At 37.8% G+C, this 20025-nt stretch overlaps 2 protein-coding genes across 3 annotated transcripts in view; one reads left to right on the top strand and one right to left on the bottom strand.

Annotated features, from left to right (window-relative positions):
- ALDH1L2 (aldehyde dehydrogenase 1 family member L2) overlaps positions 1-13755 on the bottom strand; it is a gene marked incomplete in the record, with an annotated part of 30615 nt that extends 16860 nt beyond the window's left edge. The window contains 6 exon segments of the mRNA XM_072401169.1: positions 1224-1313; positions 1652-1753; positions 4053-4218; positions 6160-6394; positions 8672-8816; positions 13577-13755. Of these exon segments, the coding sequence (XP_072257270.1) occupies positions 1224-1313; positions 1652-1753; positions 4053-4218; positions 6160-6394; positions 8672-8816; positions 13577-13624 (786 nt within the window).
- A 4535-nt stretch (positions 13756-18290) lies between these two features.
- WASHC4 (WASH complex subunit 4) overlaps positions 18291-20025 on the top strand; it is a 38123-nt gene continuing 36388 nt past the window's right edge. For both annotated transcript variants that reach the window (XM_072401170.1, XM_072401171.1), the window contains exon 1: positions 18291-18418. In XM_072401170.1, coding sequence (XP_072257271.1) covers positions 18352-18418 — 67 coding nt within the window. In that variant the 5' untranslated portion in view covers positions 18291-18351. The remainder of the gene's footprint in view (positions 18419-20025) is intronic.

A 20025-nucleotide genomic window follows, 5' to 3' on the forward strand; every position in this document is an offset into this window, starting at 1 on the left:
TCTAGTAGAACATAGTAAATCACAATAAAATATCTCTTTTTTACATATTTGGTATATGTTGCTACATTCTAGATAGAACTTCTGATAAGCCATTTTCTATAAGGACACTTACATCATCAGCTACATCATCTCAAAACTCTTTTTACTGTAGCTAAACATCTCTCCCACGTCTTTCAATCGTTCATACAAAAACAAGTTATATAATGCGTAATGAAATCCATTGATCCTGATCACTTTGTTTTGAGTACTAAAGTCTAAAACACAGAAATTAAAATAATGAGGATTTACCTAACTTTCACTGGTAAACTGTATAGAGTGCAATGGTGTTGCAAGGCGCTGACAGCCAGGACATGTGCCTCAGGTCTTTTCCTGGTGCCCAGGGTAAAGGACTTGTAATCAACAAATTTTATTATGTTTTCTCTGTCTGCAGCCATTATCCTAAATGTAATTTTTACTGCACTCTCACCCCCATTTTACACAGTTACACAGTGCCCAGCCTCTCATGATCTCCAATAATAAGAATGATTGACTGGAGCCCTCTCTTTACACTCCCCTGGCCCCATTCTTCTTGTGATACCTAATAGAAGATATGAGAAATCTCCCAGTCACAGCAGATCGCGCTGAAAGCAGGTAGGGTTCCACAAAGTGACCTTATGGCAACACAACACATTGGGAAACTCTAACAGTGTTCCTAAGGAATATATTATCACAATAGTATATCTGAAGGAGGATATACTTATAATGGTGGTTGGTCATAGTAAAGTTTGATTTAGGTAATGTAATAATAAAGTTGATAAAGCAATAATGTAAAGACTGAAATTCTGGTGCAATTTAACCATACACCCTAAAGTTATAAATCTCTAACTTTTCTGTGGTGCACCAGCATCATGTACATCACCTTTTCTCCCTATAATGGTACTCCAGGTCTATGGAAGTCCTACCAGTACCTCAGAGTTGAAAACAAGCTGTATTACTAGGTACTGTATTCATACCAACTATATTATTGGGGTCTCCAAGTCCCCTTTTATCCTGTCTTATCTCTTCCTTTCTTACTGTGTTAATTTTACAAGTAGAACATTAAAACTTTGTCTAAACATAAACATAAAACATCCCATTTGTACACCTGGAAAATGTCCTACATCTTTTACTTTTTCTAACTTTGTAAAATGATAGGTTTAAATTAACACTGCAATAGGAATTAAAAAAAAGTTCAGGCCTCATACCTGGTCATTTATGGCAGTCCAAGCTCCTGGCACTTTATCATGTCCACGGATCCAATTGTGGATTGCCTCAGCAGTGCTGTCCCAGTAGATCTGCAAAAAAATATTCCCACGTTATTCTCTGTCACCTGTACAGGGAAATTACTATAGAAAACAACTAAGGACATAGCCACTAAAGCTCAAAAACTTACCAAAACACTATTGCATAATAGGATGCAGAGAAAACAGTTTAGGTTTAAAAAATTGAGAAGATTTAGAAAAAATGCTCTCTTTATAAACGTCCCTAAATGTTCCAAGACCAAATAATATGTTTGCAAAGATTCCTAAGCTAAGTATACATTTCAATCTTTATAATAATTACAACTAACATATAATTTTTAATGTTTGTTTACTAAATATAAAGATCTCATTAGGACAGCCTAATGAATCACCTTAGCGTTTTCTTTTTTCTGGATTCCTTCATATGTGGCACCATCTTCTGGTTGGTCTATACGAGGTGCTTTACCATCAGCAATTAACTGTACAGCTTCTACCTAGCAAAATAATTAAATATTCATATACATATATTTTCTTGATTGGTTTTTACATTTATTACAAATATTTCATTTTTAACAACTGGAAGGGTTGCCTCCAACCATTCTGTGCAAAGAAAGGAAAATGTGCACAGCTAGGCCATACCCAAACATGGGAAAGACAATGCACAGAGAGGACGAAGCAAACACTGCAACTGGCTGAAAGGTTAAAATAAAAAAAACAGGTCTACCAGAACTCTGACAGATGACGTACATATCTAAAATGGATGTTGTCCAAGGAAGCCATATGCTTTAGTCCCTGACCGGAAGTCATTTGTGCTGGGAAATTTTGGATCTGAATTTGCTAGAAGTAGCAGCTGTGCATACAGTCTAAAGTAGGTTCCATGTCAACTAACTGAACACACATTCTCTTAAAAAACCTAATATCAAAAGTACACATGTGACCATGTGGTTCCCTAGTAATAGATCACTGAGTTAGGTCTATTGGTCAGGATTATAATCCCCACTGTCTCCTTATAGCAGTTCGTCAAAAGACTGGCATCTTTTGGTCAGCATTGTTAGGACAGATAGTGGTCCCCTTAGATGGTGCTGATATCACATATATGTTTTGTAGATATCAAGATTATAAAGTCAGAGGATTGCCAGTTATGCTAGTTACACACAAGTGGAGTCTCTTCAGGACATAAAACTAGAAATCAGTTTTCTTGTGACCAGAACATTTTCTTGACCCTTTGCGGACTTATGTAGTAAAGAAATGTAAGCTAAATTGTGGGGAATAGGTACATTTAACCTGTGTGGATTTCTTCACAATTCTAAAAAGGTTAGTCACTTGTCTATTTCTTCTCCTTCAAAAAAGATTAGTCGACTGGCTGTCACATTCAACCACTGGCTTCCACTGGTATGTAGATCAAGAATTCTGGGTTAATTCTAACTGTCTCAAAGCATGTTTATTCTATGGTAATGAAGCCAGAGACAGTTAGAAAATCATTATTTTTTTAAAAAGTAAGCCATAGCAGACTTTATTTTCATGTCTCCAAATGTGTCCTTTAACCTCATAACTCATACTTAGGCTACGTAAACTTGTCAAATAATTCTCATATGATAATCTCCTCAGAGTTGATATCGGATGAGAATCTGGCGTTGTGTACAGCCCTTGTCATCCTTCGTTCTGTCATCCGTCCTGACAGATCCACAGATGATGAAGGATTGTAATGAAATTAAATAAGAGAGGGCGCAGCAGGGAGCCGCCCCGTAATTGTTCCCCCTCCCCTCTCTATTGAACAGAATAGAGCTGTATGTACATCAGTCATGCCTCGTGCAGTATTTTGTTGTTTACAATGACAATTATTGCACATGTATACCCAGCTTTACAGTAGGCCTACTTGCTACCCATATACAAGATTTACATTTGCTGACAAAGAAGATTTACCAGAACCGATTTTAGTATTCAGAGAGAGGCCTTAACTTGCTAACAATGGTGCCAACTGTGCAAACATTTGTTTACTACAATAGTACAATATATGCCCTTCATATGTACGCCTTCATTGTGGTTTTGAAGCTCACTGATTAAGGCACATGTCTTGGCTAAGCCAACACACCAGTGTGAAGCACAGCCTAATGCTAAAACTGGTATATCACATCCAAATACTGTCGTTTTGAGGACCTCATAGCTGTTAAATACACTAAAAGGGCTTTAAAAACACTTTTCTTTTTATGACCTGTGATTGTGTTGCCTAAAATTGTATCAAAGCCTATGCCTGATGGGTACGTATTGAGGGAAAATTATTATTAAATACTACAATACAAAGAAACATATTAGACCAGGATTTGCCAAAAATACATTTTAATAAATTAAGCAAAAACTGTTGTTTGTCCCTTTGACTATAAAGCAATGTGAGATAGAAATAGTAAGCTTCTCCTTCTATTTTTACTTATACTACTACTACTTATAGAATTCCATGTGAAACACCAGAATCCTATAGTTTTACGGGTGGTTAACAATATTCAATTTCTAACACTTCCCAATATATACATATTTTCATATACAGTTCATATGAAATACAAACAATGTATACAAATGAAAAAAGTGTTGTCCATTAATCTTAATGGTTTAATGTTCCCACGGTATCCCATAAATCTGGATACAGGCTTATTCACACAACAATGTACCATTCACAATAAAGTGTCTTGCAAGAGAATTTGCATATGTTGGCTAATTAGTGTTCCATTCTACCAAACACTTTTTTGGCATCTTATTTCTGCACATGTAACATGAACAGGGTAAGATATTACTACTCACCATGGCTTTGATCCCTTCAGGGAAGAGAAATCGATTGTAAAGAGAATCCACTGTATCATTTGGCTCTACATCACATACCCTCTGGAGTAATATTGGGCCTGTATCCAACCCTTCATCAGCCCAGAATACGGAAAATCCAGCCTTTTTATCTCCATCTATCAATGTCCTGCAGAATAATACACACATAACACAGCTGTAGTTATTGATCTGTGACCTATAACCATATATTTTTTTTAGGTATGGATAAAATGGGGAAGTTTAGAACCCTTGTCAGGTATTACCCCTAACCTAAGGGGGGCCACCTAAGATTACTTTCTGTTTTCACTATAAACTTTTACCATGCAGGAGGTAAAGAGAAGTACATAACAAAAAATAGACAAAAAAATTGTCAGAGGTTGTCGAACTGCCTTACTTAACGTTAAAAAATATGTTTCACTGTCTGTGTGGATGTTAGAGATTTTTCTTCACTTTCGGTGCTTGCACAAAAACGTTTTTACCAGACAGGAAGATAAAGAATTTCACTTGTGTAATCTCAGACTGTAGTAAAACCTGTTATATTTCTTACTCCAAAATGTTCTGGGTTAGATATATTATAAAGTGCATGTATAGTCAAAACTTTTTTAATTTTCATTTTTGATAGAGTAGAGATAGGATAGAACCATTGTCAGTCTATATTTATTTGCAGTCTGTGTCCTGCTTGGAAATTTTTCCTTAAATTCTCCTGTCTGGGGGAAGAAAAAAGTGAGAATAAATCTCTCTATTGTAAAGAAAATGTATGTCCTAAACAGTTGTCACCATTGTAAGATTTTCCCACCCTTTTGTTTAAAATCATTTAAAATGGTTAAAAACTCCAAAACTTTTGACTTCCCATATTTTTCTGTCTTGATGATAATGGTCACTAGGACAAATAATGAGACTGAATCTCTCCAGTGGAAACACAGACAGCAATAAAAGCCCAACAGGGGTCTAACGTATTGCATATTCTTACATTTTAACTATAAAATATGGAATTTATGGTACAAAGAACGCAGAATATAAAGCCTCACTATACAACAAGCAGTTTAAAAGGCAAAGAGCTATGTGACAAGCCACCAATGCGAAGCAACCAACAAAAAATATTTTTTTTTTATTATCATTACTTTTTAACTGCTCTTTAACTTTAGAATATGAACTCCAATGCATGCAACATGTATTAATAAATAAATTTAATGTTATGCCCATAGAATGTATACAGAACATCTGCACTTAAAAGCACTCAGAATAATCATTTGAACAGTCAGCATGGAACATTTAATTTGTGCATGTTATTTCTTGCATACTTTCCAACTTTCCCTTACTTGTTTGTACAGTAACATTAGTTGAAATAGTACAACATTTGACAGAAACTGTGATCTTGATCACAAAGATAAGAGACCATGAGGTCTATCTAATTGTAGGCCTAATATCTTAGCATCTAAATGATAACCATGATGAACATCTCATGATCTGAATATTATTTTGACATTTCCAATATCAACTTGTCAAAACCTTGCCGATGTTAGGTAAGCATATAATTAAAAATTTTAATTTGGCAATATGATAAATTAATATCCATAAGTCGTAGGCAGACTCAAGCTGTATACAAATATTTACTTTTTCAGTAAAACTTATTCTTAGACCCCCCGCCTCCCGCCTCCCAAACTCCCTACTGGTCTCTGAATGTGATTAGTAAGCTTGCAGACAAATATAATGACTACAGAGGATCAAGCCAAATTCAGCTTTTGCTAGAAAAGATTTGAATACAAACTTTTGGAAAGGGAGGTTCTCATTTCACAGAATTTGGGAAATTAATAATTATTTATATTCCATCCAATTTTCCACGGTATGGATGCTTCATCCCCAAATAATATTTCTAAGACAAGTCATGTTAACTGATGAAATTCCTACTAGCTGTGTTCAAATCAGTAAAGCAGAGTTTCTAATTAGTTGCTTTGATTCCTACATAAGATATAGCCAATGTTTTTTGCACTCTCTTACTTGAAAAAAGAAAAACAAATAACTTTTATGGACCTTTGCATTGCAATTTTACGCCATGCAGAATAATATGTTCTCATAATGATGGTCTCACCAATTTATAGCAGAGGCTCCTCTGTGACGGGGAAGAATGGAAGGGTGATAGATAATAGATCCATGTTTTGGATGATCAATTACATCCATGGGAATAAACTGTGAGCAAAAAGGAAGAACATTGAGCTCAGCTCCAACAGATTTGTAAGCATCTACTACCTCCGAAATAGACTTTCCTTTCAGCCTCCATCGGGGAAATTTAAAAACTGGTGTACCATCTTTTTCTGCCGCCACCGCTGAAAGAGGGAAAAAATGAAAATCAGGAGGAGCTGGGAAAATTGGTGCCTCCCAAACACACAGCAATTCTTAGACCTACTTATGGTCCTGGAGAGCAGTAACATGGCACCAGTCAAATGTGCAGTGACTGTATTGCTAATCCTTAACAAAGTAGCTGTTTTATTAGGATTAAACATTTGTATGCCCAACCAAGCCTGTTCTAGAACAGGTACAATTTTGCAAGTAATATAAAATGATTTTTTAAAGTTGATCTATTACTTTTAGGATCCACAATTAACAAATTTCTGGAATGCTTATTAGACCTTATATTATTTTAGAGTAGGAAAATGGTACCTTTCGGTTTTATTCCACTCCAACTATATCTGAATTGAATTAGGTACTTAAAAGAGTGTATGTAAAAAGTGTAATTGTAGCTATTACACTTATACAGAAGGGTTTTGGAAGAGTAGAAAAGACACACAACCATGTGAAAATATTTATAGGAAGAGCAATCAATGAAAACGTTTACAAATACAATAGGAACAAATGAGGGATGAAATTAAAGAGAGATGACTACCTGGCAGGTATTTTACTGCCCTGGCTGGTAAACATTGAAATTGTTGCCAGGTTTATTAATTGGAAAGAAATGTTTTCAAGTGTGTAAATCCTAGGGACAACACCAGGCTCATTTGGACAGCTCCTTATTTTAGAGATTGTCTTGGCTTCCCCAGAACCCCTAAATCATCTCATCCTGAGCTCTAACACCTCTGCCCCTTCAGCATGCGGACTTGAGTTGCTTCCAACAGTCTTCCAGTTTCTTTCATTTCATTTTGCTGACTTGAACTTTTAGCCACCCTTAAAACTAAAATACGCTAGCCTGCTTCAGTCAATCTCTCCTGTAAAAGGAATCACGTTTATTCTATTACATTCATTTGGAGCTACTCAATTCCTAGCCTGGCAGGAGAGGGGTGTTTGGCCCACCCAATCCTTCCAAAATACTGCAGATTTAGATCCCCAAAAAAGGTATATATATATATATATATATATATTTGCAACACTACTTATGCCCCTTTTTTGAGGATAATGCTGCAAAAGTAACTTAATATGACCTCCCACTCCTAAGCTTTCTAATATAAATATTTTAATACACACACACATATATATATATATATATATATATATATATGTGTGTATATAAACCTTTTTCTGTATTGGTTGTTACTGATAATTTGATTTTTCATTTCCCTCTAATAAACAGGCTTAACTGTGTAACAGACTACTCATCTTCCCTTTCCAGCAGCACATACTCACCACTCAATTTAGTTGGTGTGATAGAGGAAAATATCCAGTACCTGTGGGAATGAATGAGCATGAAACTGAGTCAACTATGCTACAGCTATGGCTTGAGAAACTTGAGTAGCATAATGCAAAACTAAAATTCCTCTTTGCAACCAGGGCTCCATTGCAGAAAGAGACAGGCGATGTCCGTTCTACAATAAGCATTCTTCTTCATGACAATGTTATGTCACCCTGAACTGTTTAATCAAGATGACCAAAAGTTGCAACAAGGAAGATGGAATAAGATGCCCACAAATCAACAGGCATAGATGAGTTTAACAGGGTTTAGTTTTGCTTTATAAAGAATTATAAAGCTATCTTGCTCCAAGCCTCCTAAAAACAGTCAGGATTTACAGTTCTTCCTCACTTTATCCAACATTTTTAAAAATGTATATATTTTTCACACAGATACACTATAACCTTTTGTTTTGCAAAGTCAAAATCATTTAGAAATTTTGCTGATTTTGCATTTTCATTAATTTTAGCGGAAACAATGAAAGCTGTATAAATGGAAAAGCAATCACATCTATAAATAAAAGTAAGTAATTTAATAGTAATTTAAAATACCTGGATCTATTTATAAAACAGGGAATCGGATATTCCCTTCCTGTTGAGAATCTTCCAGGTCCATTTGTTTCTGTTTGTTATGGTAGGAATTAAGTCTCACCAGGGAATGTTTGAGGGAATGTCAGATTTCCTGTTTTATAAATAGGCTCACTGTGTTCCAAAACTGACCAAACTGCTTCATAATGAACACTCCCTATGTACAGACCCTTAAAGCAATCCAAAAACATTTGAAATTTTTTTATATCTAAACAGCTTGGAGAAAGGGGCAGCAGAAAAATATTTTGTTTTTCTGCCACAGAGCATACAGTATGTCGTTTTAAGATTCTAAGAAATGCATGAACAAAATGGTATAAAAAGAAAAAAGAAATTAAGTCTGCTTATGGGAAACTTACCCAGAGGATCTGCCTTTCCATTGTTGTCTGGTACTGTGAAGACACCCACTATTTTATGCCCCTCTTTGCGCAGGCTTCTATATACTTCTTGACCAAATACACTTTGTCCAATGAGAGCTAGCCTTAGTTTATTCTGATAGTAGACCTGTAAGGAAAAATAAACTATTACCATTACTCTTTAAAAAGTCAACAAAGAAGGCCCTACACAGAGTTAGTCAAAATAGGCTAGAATTTTGTTTGTCTCAAAGCAGGATTGCAGCCTCTTGCCATGCCAGGATAAAAATAAGTATTGAATTGGTAGGCTGTATTATTATTATTATCATTATTTATTAAGTATTTATATAGCACTAACATAGCTCTACAAAGTTCATAGTCATATCACTAACTGTCTCTCAAGGGGCTCACAGTCTAATGTTCCTACCATAGCCTTATATTTTTAATACAGTCTATTTAGAGGGGGAAGCCAATTAACCTAACTGCATGTTTTTGGAATGTGGGAGGAAACTGGAGTACCTGGAGGAAACCCAAGGAAACACATGGAGAACCTGCAAACTCCATGCAGAGTGTCCTGGCCAAGATCTGAACCTGTGACCCACTGCTACAAGGATAGGTATCATGTATGTTTGTAAAATAAGTTCCCATATGTGGCTAAAATAGGCTTATTTTTGTCTTACCTAAATAAACCGTTGTGTGCTAATTCAGCAATATAATGCAAGTATGCAAAGTTAATGTCACATTTACCTTACAATTAAACCCTTCATAAGTGCTGTGTGATGCAGGTTCTGTCCCCTATTCTGTCCCCTGCAGCTATACCTAGGTTCCCAAATATTCTATTTTACCATTGGGCAGCCAGTGATGGTGTAACACCTCTGCTTGTGCACAGACTTACATCTTAACTGGCCTCTGGCGTGCAGTATCATCCTTGAAAAGTGTAACAGAAATTTTTTTTTGACATAAGAGGCTTTTGCAAGAGACTCCTTTTTTTAGTTCTGCTTTAATTTTCTGTCTCTGAGATAAATCAATAAATTACAATCCTTATAAGTATGGCTAAAATGTGCCACCTCATCTCTTTATTTTTAAAATAACACTTTAACAAGTTAGGATGACAATTTTTTCTTTTCGTTTTTACAAACCTGTAGTCTTTTCCTATGCCGAAAGCAATTAGTCAAAATTCCTGGTAACTTTAATTTACACACAACAAGCATTAGAAGGTGCAGGAGGTAGGTCCACCTTGAACTAACATTCATCTGTGTTGTCCTGGTCCCCACTTTCAACTATATGTTTCCTGTCCCATAAGTCATTTAGTCCCAACTTCACATGTGAGGCAGTACTATGAATGAAAAACCCCTGCAGTGGACACTCAGTGGAGTCAGAAAGCAGTGACTGCACAAGCATAGACACAATACAAACAAGCTGAGGTTTGTCATTTATTGTACTGTCAGCAGTGTCAGAGGAGAACTGATAACAAAGGCTAGGGGAAAACTTTTTTGGGAGACTGGTGCTGCATAAGGGGAGAGGGAGAGAGGTATTTTCAGTAAAAGGGAGATTTCAGTAAAAAGGGAGCGGGTAGACTATAAAGGGTTACCTGCACACTACAATGTACAGCATGCCCACAGACTATAAGAACTATGTCAGCTACTAAAGATAAGCAGAGATGTCATCCCTGCACTAACACATCCCTGCCTCTAAAGCTGCGTACACACATTCAATTCTTGTCATTGGAAAGGATCTTTTATGATCTTTCCAACGATAAGAACCGCACGATGCATGAACGAGTGCTGTACATACAGCACCATTCTGCTCTATGGAAAGGGGAGGGGGAGAATGACAGGGCGGCACCCTGCTGCGCGCTCTCCCTCTTCCCTTTCATTTGGATCACTCATCGTTCATCGTCCTCGCAGAACGATGCGGGCTGTACACATGCCAGATTCAGATTCACATGCCAGAAAAATTTGATATGTGTACGTAGCTTTATTGGCACTGAACACAGAGACTGGCAGAGACTTAGGACTCCTTCTGACTCCTCAGGATAGATCTTTAGCAGCTCCTGTAATGATGCCACAAATAAAAAAGTACTAAGGAACACTACACAGAGAAGAGGGGGGTGTGTTGGTGCTGTTTACCTGGGCCTAGGTCTTTTTTTTAGATCTCAACAGACCTTGAGGCGATAAAAAAGTTTCCAAACAACCAGCTGTTTTACATGTTTGTATTCTATGAAAAGATTGGAAACAACTATAACCACAATTATCTGGCTACAAAATAACAACACCTGACAGGTTCTATGTGATTTCTTCCTTATGACTGAGAAACATTACTAAATAGGTTATATGAGCTGGCCTTCTATTCTTTCATTCTCCATATGTACTTTTTCACTCCAGGTGTGAATGTTTGTGAACGATGCCTTCTACCTTAAGAAGACAGGTAGTGCCACCATCTTTACCCAGTCCTTCTCTGGCATCAGGATCTATGTCCATCCTGATTGTCTAGGCAAACCGCATGTGTGAATTGAGGCATGCCGAGAATGTAAACTAACCTGAGTGTGTATTCTTTAGAAAATTGTGAAGAACGATGCAGTTTTTATATTTGCAGAAGAGACATTTTATGTATCAGCCTGCCTGTTAGCTTTTTTATTTTTTTATTTTTAGTTTGGTTCTATTTGAACAAGCGGGCATTCCTGCAGCTGCTGTTTACATTGTGATATTGTATAACAACGACAGCTATCATACCATGAAAATCTCATTCCATTGCAACCCTAGAATACATGTGAAAACACAGTCAATGACTTATTATCCTATTTGCACACAGTTCATCAAACAACAAAACCAGATGCAGAAATTATGTTATTCTGCGTGACCTAGTTACCTGCACCTGATACAATACACAGACATTTAACAACCAGGGAAACCTTCCCATAAAGTAATAACTGAGCTCACTAGGATGCTTTGAATAGTTATTGATAATACCCTTATAGGAGGGATTGGCTCTGCTCCAATTCTGGATAAGCCTGGGGCAAGGAAAATATACTATTCACAATCAAAACTATTTCCACTTACAGTTGCCACTTATGTTGAAGTTTGACAATTTATTCTTTTTGTTTATTTATTTTTTTAGATTACTCAAACATTTAAGTAAACCTGTCATATTTAGATAATCAAAATGATACAAGAAAAGAAAATCTAAGAGTACCTATATATAGACCTATCTATGGTGATATCTTCTTTGTAGGTTAATAGGAATTGTGCATTGCATTAGTGATTTCTTGGTGGTGCTATAGCTATGACTTTGGAAGGATAAAGTTTCTTTAATTATTAACACTGGAGAAATTGTAGATTTAAATAGCTAGTATGCTGAAAGATACATAACATATACAAATATATGCCTTATTGACAGACAATTTAAACAAAACAGGATGAAAATTCAAGTATGTGATTCAAATCCCTGCAGTCCTCTCCAACTCTGAGAATGTGGGTGAATTAACCCATCAATTTAAGAGGCAGCACAATAAAAAGAGTTTTTTGCAAGCTCACTGGTTTGGGTGAGTTGGCTCTCATACACGGGTCCCTTGTATAAGATACGAGGAATCATACTGGGCTGTAGGACAGAAGTGAACACCAACAACAATTTTACCAATCCATTATAAATCACAAACTCCAATGCCTTTGGGGAGTCAATCAATTATTCAGGGATTATAGTATATATATATATATATATATATATATATATATATATATTATGTAAAAGAAGCTTTGATGGACTCATAAAGAACACTCAATGACTTGCGTGTCTCTTTAATAGGAAAGGGGCTACCTAACCGAAAACAGGTATCGAGAATCCTGTGTCTGCTGTGTCCATCCATTCCAGGTCAGGGACTCAAACAACTCGCATTTTTCATAAAGAGTTTAGCAGTGGCAGTCAATATACAACTTTCTGTACAGGTTTTTCTGAAAGCCATATTATTATCGATCTTGACACTTGTGCCCCTCCCAGGTCACTGTTTGTCTATGGGCTTGCCTATCACATTTAAGAAGTACCTGTGGTCATGCCTTGCGACAGGTTTGTTTTTTTCTCAACTCTGTCAAGTGGAGAATCCTATGTATAGATAAATTTTATTCAGTACATATATCCTGCTGTGTTTTATATAAATAATTTCCGCTCTGTCCCTGTTGTAATGGTGATCACTACCATGATAATGTCTGCTCCCATATGGAGGAACATACTGAATCTAGGAGCTCTCTGGAGATACTCCTTCTGTATTTCACCTTCTGGACCCTATTGGACATTAAAACATCCCATTAAGATAATGATGGATCCATCTTCCAACAACCATCAGCTGCTGTCCTCTTCTATAATAAGATGTATAATATATATAATATAAACCTGTCATTGTGCATTATTCTCATTCTGTGTAGAATGTAATCATGAGATGTTGTATGAGGGATCTCAGGCACATCAGATGTGTGGGGTAATCTTTTGTTCCCTCCTTTAGCTTAGTGCTGATGCAATACCTAGAGGTCTCCTTACAGCCCTTGAACGTGGCCCGCAGCCATAGCCAGCCATGGGATCCATTGTATTGTGCCACGCTGGATCATCATACCCATTGCGATGAACCTGTGGGTGATCCCAGGCACAGATGGCATCTGATCACATTCACCCAATGCCAAGAATGATCTACAAACAGTATATATTTTTCATCCAGAATAATTAGTGCTGCAGCATTTGGTGATCCGGTTGACAAGAATCTACAACACATGTCAGTAATAATTCTGCCACCCTAAATACCCCTGCACTGGTACATCGCATGCCATGCACATTCCATGCCGGGCTGCAGATCGCTGTAATTCATGGACAGAAATTATTAATATCACCCAGCCAGGGATCGTGCCAGCCCAGTGCCAGGGTACTCACTGTTGCGGTGGAGAACTTCCTGATGAACTGATTGGCAGCCCACAGCATGTTTGGGTCAGGGCGTCAGACAATTACACGTATATAGAGGAGATGGAAAAACCACAAGTCCCGGGATCGCTGCAGCGTTTAGCAAACATGGACCAAATCCAGAGAAACCACGCCCTCTGAATTATCAGACACGCCCACCTGTCATCTAGCAATGCGAATGACCGAGGCGAAGAACCTCCCGCCTGTCTCAGATAGGTTTGTGTGTCGAGTAAACCACGCCCCTTTATCTGGCTTTTGGCGACAGCCCAGTGGCCACGCCCATATGCCTTCCGAGGCTCCTATCAAGTAACGTACAGCAGCTTGAATGCGGTGCTATTATGAATTGAGCTGCCCTGTAAAATCGTGCTATCCGAGGGGTGTCTACATGTGGGCGTGTACAATGACGTCATTGATAGCTCAATGTGTCTGTGAGGGCTGCTTGTCATATTTTGCAGCCAAACAACAACTGTGCAAACCTTCCTGGGTTCAAATGGTCTGAAAATTCCAGGGACCCTCATAGTTATTAGTACCTCAAATTTCAGTTTTAAAGTAAAAATTCAAGATATAAGGCGCACAAGGTATGAAAATATAACATAGGGGGTGCTGTTTCAAACACAAATGCCCTCCAGCAGCCCTAAATAACATGCAAAATAGGGTCACCCAGGCCCCCCATGATAAGGAGCACTGGGATGGGGCCCATACATTTTTACCTGCCAGCCCACAAAACTATAACTGGCATACTATGCTACCTGGTCTGTATACCTTTTTGAACCCCAATTTCTATAGAAAGGGGAGGAAGCTGAAAATATAGGTGCAAGTGGGTGCAGCTTGCTCATTCTCCTCCGTTCCCCTCTCCATACAGCAGAATGGCACAGTATGTACACCACTCGTTCATGCATTGCTCAGTCTTCTTTCAAAGGCAAGCAAGTCTGAGCCTGTGATGGGAGAGTGGGTGGGTTCTGGCGTCATGGAGTCACTCTGGCGGAAGTTTTTACCTCTTTGAGTGACACACAGCTCCCTGCCCATGTGCAGTCTGGATTCCATGGATTTAGTGCTCGGAAAGGTTGGTGACCACTGGTATAAATATAGAACAAACTAATGTTGTTCCCTGTAAGGGGCTGGGTAATATTGGTAAGGATGGTAGTTTTCTTGATGTAACAAATGGTGATCCACTGTAAATGAGCTATCAGTTGTTAGATGAAAATTATGTTCTTGAACGCTCAGCATATATGTTTATATATGCTTCAGCATGTAGTTTCCCAACACATTTCTTGGTTAAAAAAAAATGCTTCTTCAGGAGGGAGATTCATGAAACCCAACCATAGTGCATGAAACCCAACCATAAACTGCAGATAGCACGGGTCAACAAACTATGCCAACTGGAAAAAGCGACTAAGGATAAAATACCTTCAAAGGAAGATCACTTTAAAGAGTAGATGTTATGAAAGAGCCATCTTCATAGATGATAGAGATGTAAATCCTAATTATGATTCAACCCAACCCCTACAGGGACTTTACAAGTCCGCTATAGGAAAAGGAAAATCAAGAGCCCAGGCTGCCCTCTAGTGGTTGTATGGTATATACTAAACAGCTTCATTTACATATCTAAATACAGGGTAGAAAGTTATATAGTAATTGTAACAGCTGCAAGAATATTCTAAAAATGAAAACTAATTTATGTGTACACTTCTTATTTTACACACAGTAAAAATCTAAGCTCAGACCTTCTCATGACTTGGGATTTCCACTGGGAGAAAACCTAGAGCACCTCTATGATAAAACAGGTTTAATTGTAGAAGTGATCCAAGTTTTCTCAGTTCCAATAAAATTCCCAAATCATGAGAAGGTCTGAGCTTAGATTTTTACTGTGTATAGAAAGAAGAGAAAAAAGTGCACACATTTTGCATCATAAACCAAAGTATAAATGAGAGCTTTTTCAGTTCAAAAAATGTTTATCTGCTTGAATGTTCATAGTTTAATATTTACACCAAAATGCTATTTAAGGATCAATATTAAAAAATATTGTTTTCGTTTAATCAATGCATGTAATGATAGTATTTAGTATATGAATGCCTTTAATTATATTCGGGCATGTGCAGAACAAGCAGCCTAAAGTCTGACATAGGTAACTCAGTAGTACCACCTTTTGAGTAGACTGGAATTTAGAAAATGCAGTTTATGTTGTTTCTATTTTTGTAACAAAGATTAGGATTATGATCAAAAATAAAAAGAGTTCCATTTTACTGTATTTAATTACATAAATGTTGACTTCTTTAGTGTATAAGTAGTTTGATTACTTTTGTTGTGCTGTTTGTTTGTCTTTTTCTATAGATTGGTGCAACTTGTGGCACTGAAAGACAACCACCATCATGTCCAATAGGATACCTCATTTTTTTTAATTTAGGAGGATGAGGAGTGTATCAATATTTAATATTATGGATGTGCTGTAGAATTAAGAACAATCTTTTTAGAGGTATAACCTAATTCCAAAGCCTTTGTTTTATATTTTTTGTAGTTTCTTGGTTTGGGTTCATGTTATTCCTTGTAAGTATCTCATTTTTGTTTGTGGAAAGGCATGTGCTTTCTGTATATTGAACAATTGTGATTATATAATTACAATGTTTGATAAAGTCACATTTTCTGGGCTGCCAGACATCACATATCTCATTTACCCCTTACCTGCTAGAAATCCACTTATTTCCAAAGACCCTAAGAATTTTCCACACACTTTAGGACTTTTCTTAGTACAATTACTAAGACTTCCACCAGTCATTGAATACATTACTTGTTGATTGTCTCTTCTTCCTTTGAAGAATACAAGTGTGAAATGTGTTGGGAATCAAGAGTGTCTTTATTTGATCACATGGATTTTTTTCCATTAAGTGGGACACATACCTTTACATCCCTAATGTGGCAGGTGAACTCTGTATAGATCTTGCTTTTTGCTCCTATTTTCTAATGAAAGTTTATCAGTCAGCAAACATACCTGGATTGCCAAAAAAATCCTCTTTTTCTGTTGATTCATACTCATTTTAAAACGAGTGGAAACACTTTTTTTGTACAAAAACCTATTGTATATTTCTAGGGTTTGGCAAAAGATTTTCGCTATTGTACCATAGGAGGAGTCATATTCCAGGTTTATGATTTACTAAAGCCTAATGGTTATCTTCAGGATTTCTGCCATCATTTAACAAGAAATTTAAAGCCTTTCATTCTGTTTTTCCTACACAACAGAAACTTTTAGAACTTTATATGGTGGAATCCGTAAAAGGGGCAATTTATCATAATCATTGTGTATTATATGGTGTGTATTTTCTCCATGGATATCTAGGGAGAAGGAGAATTGTCCCTTCACCTTTTAATAGGCTTTTTTAAAAGAAAGAGATAAAAAAGTATAAATAAACCCACAGGGCTTGTATTATGCAGGCACTAATGGATGTAAACAAATGGATACGTGGTTGCTGGTTTATGTTAAGTATAAATGTTTGGAGGGGCTTGGTGAGCTGTTTGGATCACAGACAAAGGAAAACAGGATAAAGCATGTGGCTGGATCTAAAACAAAGCTAAATCCAAGATACTTACCTGCCACTGTTCTGTCTTAGGGTCCTTCCTTTGTTCTTCTTCTCTTCCAGAAAACATTTTTCAGCCATTGGCTGGGCCAGAATGACGTAACTTTAATCAATTTCTGGCATGCCCAAGGGAAGCCGCTATTCCTGAGTTTTACCCGGTAGCTAACCTTTTTTTATAATAAAAAAATGTGTCTGTTTTTAAACTGCTTTTCATTTTTTTTTTTTATTAGAAAAATGTATTGCAGTGGTAAAGACTGAATGAGAAACCCACAGCCTACTGGATACATACGTCACGTATTTCACAAAGCTTCGGACTGCTCCTCCTGTGCATATCTGATCTTGGTGCACAAAAGAGGCTTTCCTATAATGTAAAAAAATGCCCAGATTATGTATGTGCAGTGAGATTAACACTTATTTTAAGTTTTCAGAAAGGCGCATCACCTGATCTTGTGCCTTTGCACTGAGAGATGTAAGTAGAACCCAGAACAGGAAAGAAGAGGGGATGGCACCTGACCAGGTGAATTAGGATTATGGAGGGATTGACAGCTTTCTATCCCTAACAGTAGGTGTATTTTTTAATTGAAAGTTCTGTGTTAAAGATCTCTAAGAGACACTGTAATCCCATAATTCCAGGTGTGTCAATGTCTAGTTCATGCAAGGTGCTGTTCAGCCTCCCCGGCTGCTTATTTCCTGTTGTGTCTTATTGTGCGATAAAAGTGAGAGATTTTAGGGAAGAGGGACATTTTTTTTGCTTAAATGATATAGGCAATTGACACACTTCTGCCATGCCCTTTATTGCGGATCAGAAAATTATTACTCAAAAACTGATTGGTTAACCTGCAGAGTTTTTTTCACAGCCTAATATAGCTTTTTTAATGAAGTAATATTTTTTTTAGTTAAAGAACATATTTTCTACAAAGATGTATACATCCACAACTGAAGAGAAAATCCCTAGTTTTTCCTAATCTGAGACATTTGAGAGGTGTGATGATGACAGCTTATGGGATCAAACACCCTGCAATAGTCCTGCCCTGTCCTCCCGTAGTAAATATGGCCGCTGGTGTTCTGCCCCGCCTACTCCAGGCTAGGGGCGTGCTCCAGCAGGAAGTCACGTGACCCCCGAATGTCACGGGGAAAGGAGGCGGGCGGGTCTGGTGGTCATCCCTGGATAGGACGGTGATGGCGGCGAGTACCGAGAGCCTGTCTCCAGACTGGGAGTTTGATCGCTTTGATGACGGCTCGCAGAGTAAGACGGGGTTTGTCACCATGGGGGTCACTGTCATTGCTTCTTTACATACATGACTGCTCCTTATCTAGTGGGCACTCATCATGGCAGAGGATGGTGCCAGCTTCATTACACTGCTGCCCCTGCTTTATGCAGGACTCATGGCAGGACATGTGAGATTGGCCAGTACCTCGGCTTCCTTCTGGTCACTGACACTTCATACATGACATGGCTCAGGGCATCCCTCTGCCACCTCCTCATGCTTGTCTATAGCCAATACCAACGTGTTGTCAGTGTGCCATCCATGGACAATGCCATTACCCACTAGCTATGACTTGTTATATCCCATCGGACCATGCCAGGCACCGGATAGTAATTGTGAATTGTCATTGGCTATTGCCACCTGTATACATCATTAACTGGCAGTGCCCGCTGCCCTCTGTATGACAGTAATTTAATATGTACACTGGCAAATGCCTGTTACATGCCAGTGACTAATTGACTAATGTCTGCCTAGTGACACCGACCAATGCCCACTGCTTGCCAATATCCAATAGTTTCCTCATTGGCCAATTCTCACCTCATGTCAACATCTTATAGTTCCCTGACTGGCCAATGCCCACTTCATGCCAATATTTAATGGTTTCCTAATTGGTCAATGACGCCTTCATGCCAATATCTAGTTGTTTTCTAATTTGCCAATGCCCATGTCATACAAATATTCAATAGTTACTAATTGGACAATGCCCACTTCATGCCAGTATCTAATGGTTTCCTAAAAGGCAAATATCAACAGCATGCCAATATTTACCACTATTCTAAATGACTGTCCAATGCATGCCACTATCTAATGAAGTTGTAACTGGCTGGTCAATGCCCATTGCATTCCAATATCTAATACTTTGCAATTCGGCTGACCAATTACCGGCTATTGGCAGTTTCTAATTGTTTTCTAATCAGCCAATGGCCACTGTATGCCAATATCTAATGATTTCCTTATGTTGTCTAATGACAGCAAAATGCCACTAACAAATGTTTGCCTTATTCGTCCAATTAGTGTCTACTGCTTGTTATTGTCTAATACTTTCCTATCAAGCATCACCCACAGCATGCCAATCGAATAGAGGATTGTATGGCAGCAAACACATATCATATTGTGGAGTGGTACTCGTGTGAAGAAGAATCAGAAACCTGGGGCAGATAGTTGGCAGAGCAGGGAGTAGTATATGATGGGATGAAGGAGGGAGAGATTTGTCTTTAAGTCTTGGATTTATGTCCAAAAGGTTTGGGGATCAAAAGCAGGCAGCACTTACAGTGCATAGTAAACAATTAAATGGTTAACTATATGACTGGCCAATACCCGCTGCTTGGCATTATCTAATGCTTACCCTGTGTAACTGATACTAAGCTTTGACCACAGCATTCCAACATCCAATCCTTGCCCCATGTCCGCAGTCAGAGCCCATTGCATGCCACCACCTAAATCTTACATCATGTCCCCAGTAACTGTCTACTATAACCACTTCCTAAGGCTTGCTTCAGGTCTCAAGTCACTGTTTACTGCAAACCACTATCTAAACCAGAGTTTTTCAACTTTTTAAACATGAGAAACCCTTGAAATAACTTTC

Source organism: Pyxicephalus adspersus, chromosome 2, assembly GCF_032062135.1.
Source record: "Pyxicephalus adspersus chromosome 2, UCB_Pads_2.0, whole genome shotgun sequence".
In the NCBI taxonomy this organism is placed as follows: Eukaryota; Metazoa; Chordata; class Amphibia; order Anura; family Pyxicephalidae; genus Pyxicephalus; species Pyxicephalus adspersus.